The sequence below is a fragment of the Ammodytes marinus genome (assembly GCF_949987685.1).
Source record: "Ammodytes marinus genome assembly, contig: scaffold_60, whole genome shotgun sequence".
NCBI classification, from domain to species: Eukaryota; Metazoa; Chordata; class Actinopteri; order Uranoscopiformes; family Ammodytidae; genus Ammodytes; species Ammodytes marinus.
Genome location: NW_027648594.1, coordinates 216,642 through 221,641, shown reverse-complemented (window position 1 = coordinate 221,641; position 5,000 = coordinate 216,642). Strand labels below are relative to the sequence as shown.

At 35.6% G+C, this 5,000-nt stretch overlaps 1 protein-coding gene across 1 annotated transcript in view; it reads left to right on the top strand.

Annotated features, from left to right (window-relative positions):
- Positions 1 to 3,352: 3,352 nt before the first annotated feature.
- Positions 3,353 to 5,000, top strand: part of rcor3 (REST corepressor 3) — a 15,612-nt gene continuing 13,964 nt past the window's right edge. Inside the window, exons 1-3 of the mRNA XM_080054192.1 lie at positions 3,353 to 3,542; positions 3,894 to 3,950; positions 4,870 to 4,947. Coding sequence (XP_079910318.1) covers positions 3,419 to 3,542; positions 3,894 to 3,950; positions 4,870 to 4,947 — 259 coding nt within the window. The 5' untranslated portion in view covers positions 3,353 to 3,418. The remainder of the gene's footprint in view (positions 3,543 to 3,893; positions 3,951 to 4,869; positions 4,948 to 5,000) is intronic.

Here is a 5,000-nt window from a genome sequence, read left to right as displayed (position 1 = left end):
GCGACTTTTGGGCTTGTTTCGAAAGGGCAGCCAGTGACAGGAAGTCGCTTAAACTGACATTTCTGCCCGTAACGTTTGAGTGACAAGTTAGTTTTAAACAATGCGTTACAATCCCCATACTTCCCTACTATTTAGTACACCAGAAAAAGATTTAGGATGTCCCAATACGTGCAGGTCAATTGTAGTATGTTGAAAATACATAAATGCCCCACTAACTCCAATAGCATTTAGGAGTATTCGCCTTTATTCTTGACACATCTCGACATAATGAAAAAAAATCTTCCTTAGGCTATCTGATTTTTTTTCTCTCCTGTCTGTGGCCCTAAAACTCTTCTGTACTTTAGGGGTGAATTCGGGTAATCTGGGACATTGGGTAATCTGGGACACTTAAGGTCAAATGTGTTTATTTCCTTATCTAACAAAGTTTAAAAAAAAATAAAAATACTACAGGATTAGTATGAATGTCACGCAACTGAAATGATATGTCTTCATGGGGGGGATGTCACAGGAAGAGGAAGAGCACTTATCAAACAGAAGCTCCCCTGAGAATTTCGAGAATTGGTCAATGACATAGGATTCTGATCAATTTAATGTTAAGGATATAACTCTTTCAAAAATAATGCATATTCTTGTTTTTTTTGGCAATTATGTTTGTGATATGTTAAAGAAACAAAATATGCAATAATATGTTGAATATTTGTTTTAGATTTTTATTTTTCAACCATTATGTTGCTGTCCCAGATTATCAAATATGATTGATAATCTGGGACGGCATGGTTTGGGTAATCTGGGACAGTCATTTAAATGATCCAAATTGGAAAAATATGCATTTACAGTGCTTAACTACTAATGCAAAGTACAATACAATAGCCTACCTCATAAAATATATAAAAATAAATGACCTATAATGTACAAAATTCAATGCATTAGGCCTACAGAGTACAATGGCCCCACAATGTCAGGAAAAGAGACTACGACTGAAAGAAAATGTTTTGAATAATTGCATATGGTAGATCAATTCATCAAGTGTACAATGTATTTGACTTATTCAGCTTTCTTTTTGTCATTTTTCCACACTGCTTGTATAGGACTTGTTGATAGTGAGGCTAAACTGCAGAAAATACGGTGATTTAGGCTTTTTTTTTAAAGGCTAATACAACTGTCCCAGATTACAACGTCACCTGTCCCAGATTATCAAATTTAGGCCGAATATTTAATTTGTCACAAAGAACTCTAATAGTTGTGGCATGTCTCTTCTTGGTATCATATCTACATTTTTTTTCTTCTGGTGTTGTAGAAAACATTCTACAGATTTCAGAAATGTATAATATGTTGAGATTATGTGTTGGATAGTTATCGCAATAGGTCGCTGAAGTCAAAATTGCAAAAATCGTCCCACATTACCCGAATTCACCCTATGTAGTGTAGTAAAAAGACTAAAACTCTTCTGTACTTTAGTATGTAGTGTAGTAAAAAGACTAAAACTCTTCTGTACTTTAGTATGTAGTGTAGTAAAAAGACTAAAACTCTTCTGTACTTTAGTATGTAGTGTAGTGAAAAGACTAAAACTCTTCTGTACTTTAGTATGTAGTGTAGTAAAAAGACTAAAACTCTTCTGTACTTTAGTATGTAGTGTAGTAAAAAGACTAAAACTCTTCTGTACTTTAGTATGTAGTGTAGTGAAAAGACTAAAACTCTTCTGTACTTTAGTATGTAGTGTAGTAAAAAGACTAAAACTCTTCTGTACTTTAGTATGTAGTGTAGTAAAAAGACTAAAACTCTTCTGTACTTTAGTATGTAGTGTAGTAAAAAGACTAAAACTCTTCTGTACTTTAGTATGTAGTGTAGTAAAAAGACTAAAACTCTTCTGTACTTTAGTATGTAGTGCAGTAAAAAGACTAAAACTCTTCTGTACTTTAGTATGTAGTGTAGTAAAAAGAAAGAGTATGTGATTTGGAACGCAGGGTAAGTGTCTTTGAGTGACCACCAAAAAAAGCGCTCAACTATATACATTCTATCTGTTGTTATTATTATTATTATTATTATTATTATTATTATTATTATTATTATTATTATTATTATTATTATTATTGTTATTATTATTATTGTTATTGTTATTATTATTATTATTATTATTATTATTATTATTATTATTATTATTATTATTATTATTATTATTATTATTATTATTATTATTATTAGGCTATAACTGTTTATTTAGCCATTTTTTTTATGAACACAAACACACTCATCTGAAAAAGTGAACACACAAACTAGTGAAAAAATAAACAGCCAACATGGCGTACTCTACTTTACAGGTTTCTAAGGACATTGTTTAAACTAAAGGCAAATGTTAAGCAGAAAATAAAAAGTCAACGAGGTGTCATGTAGGTCTCTTAAGTACTGTTATATAGTCCAGGAAAGGCTGACATATCTGTTTAAACTTCTCTGCTTTCCCTGAAATCTCATAACAGATTTTCTCCATTTATAAAGTACTAGAGAACTCCATGAGCCACATATCGAAGCAGGGTTTGATTCTAAAATGATTTCTCCTCCAGCTGGTGACATCATAGTGACGTAGTGAAAGGCTGGGCCAGTTTGGATTTGATTAAAACTAGGCCTATTAGATGTTAAAACAGAAAGAAAAAATCACAATAGTTTCATTGTCGTTTTTTATTTATTTTTAACAACATACATAAACAAACATTTGCTTAGGAACAAATTAAGTTATTTCTTTAAAAAAATAATAAAAAATAAAAATTATATTTAAACCTGCAGTGTGTAGAATGTTGGGTTTTATTTCCTAGCAGATTTTGCAGACAGTAATTATAATATCCATAAGTACATTTAATTTAGTGCATAATAGCTGAATTCTTTTTTTTTATTATCATTTTTTCCCTTAGAAAGGGTCTCATATATGTCCATATTTCTGCATATTTTGGACCAAGGCCTAGTGCCGCCATCTTGAAAGTGTCATAGTTCGAATGTCATCAGGTGCATTGTTTAAAATTTAGAATTGTTCTTGAAGGCCACTGTAGCTTCTGTTATTATTCTAAAGGGGTGGGGTTACCCAGGGAGCGTTGCATTCTAGAACTTTGTAGAACTTTCTTGATGATGTCATATTACACACTGCACCTTTAAATATATATAAAAAATTTAAATAAAATTTAAGAAAAAGGTTCATCTGCCATGTATAAATCCCAGAGTAATACAGTTGTAATGTTGCAAGTTGTTTTATTGAAAGTCTATCGTCTATATTCCTGCGTCTTATTTTGGCATGTTTTAGTTTTCTTATAGTATTGCTTGTTTATTTCGTCAGGTCTGGCAACATAGCTCCAGAGCTCCATAGCCCCAGCGCTCCAGCTGACATTTTCTACCCGAACATAGCGACTGAAAATCGGCCTCACACAGCGCGGAGATGCCTGGGATGATGGATAAAGGGTCGGAGTATCTGGGGAAAGGTCGTTCTAACGGAACCAAGAGTCCGTCCAACGCTTCAAACGGACATTTCTCTGATGAAAGCGGCAGCGACGACGAACACGGCGAGTAATAGCCTCGAACAAGTCTGGCTGTCGCTCCTAGTGTGTGTGTGTGTGTGTGTGTGTGTGCGTGCGTGCGCGTGTGTCTCTGTGTGTGTCTGTGTGTGTGTGTGTTTGTAATAAAGCGTGTCTTGAGTTTTTTTTTCGAGATCTATCGTTCCGTTTATGTGTGTGTGTTAATGTCGACTCTCTGTGTGTGTGTGTGTGTGTGTGTGTGTGTGCGCGTGTGTGTGTGTGTGTGCGTGTGTGTGTGTGTGTGTGTGCGCGCGCTGTGTGTGTGTGTGTGTGTGCGCGCGCTGTGTGAATCAACGTTAATATGTTAGTAATAAAGCGAGTCTTGTGTGTTTTCTCTAGATGTGGGGATGCGGGTCGGAGCGGACTATCAGGCCAGTATCCCGGAGTTCGAGCCCGGTGAGTGAGACCGTAATGGAGCGGTGGTAGCCTCGGTACATGGTGTGTGTGTGTGTCTGTCTGTGTCTGTCTGTCTGTGTGTGTGTCTGACAATGAGCGTGTCTGTCTGTCTGTCTGTTTGTCTGTCTGTCTGCCAGCAGTCCGTGTGCCGTCTGTCTGTCTGTCTGTATGTCTGTCCGCCCGTCCGTCCGTCTGTATGTGTGCCTGTCTGTCTGTCCGTCTGTGTGTCTGTCCGCCCGTCTGTATGTCTGTCTGTCTGTCCGTACGTCCGTATGTGTGCCTGCCTACCTGCCTGTCTGTGTGTGTGTGTGTGTGTGTGTGTGTGTGTGTGTGTGTGTGTGCGTGTGTGCGAGACTGTATTGGAGCGGGTGGTGGTGGTGGTAGCCTCGGTACATTCACAGCTACAGTTACAAACCGTTGACATGAGCCGAGGCTACCTCAGCGCCTCACAGTCACAACATTGGTCAGTGGGGTTTTCCCGCCACACGTAATAAATAATTAAAAAAAAAAAATATTAAATTAAAAAATGCTGAAGGAATTTGACAACATATTTAAAAAAAATAAATGTTATTAACAAAAAATGTAACTGATTCTTAAATATTACACTTTACATTGCAAAATAATTTTATTGTTTAACTGTTATTTAAAAAAATATATTAATATATACTATATATTTTAGTATTTCTATATTTATTCAAATGTCTTTAAAAAAAATATTTATTCATTATTTTTTATTTGTATTATTTTATAATGTATTTTTTTTTATAATTTGTTATTTAAAAATATGTTTAATTTATTTTGTCAATGTACCTTTAAGTACTTTTATTTTTTATTTTTACCTGTTTTGAAATGATTCTAAGTTATGTGTGTGTGTGTGTGTGTGTGTGTGTGTGTGTCTGTGTGTGTGTGTTGCCTTCAGGTTCCACTAAATACTCGGACAAAGACAGCGGAGGGATGTTGGTCTGGTCTCCGTACCACGCCATAGTGGACGCAAAACGTGAGACACACACACACACAGACAGACACACACACACACACACACACACACAC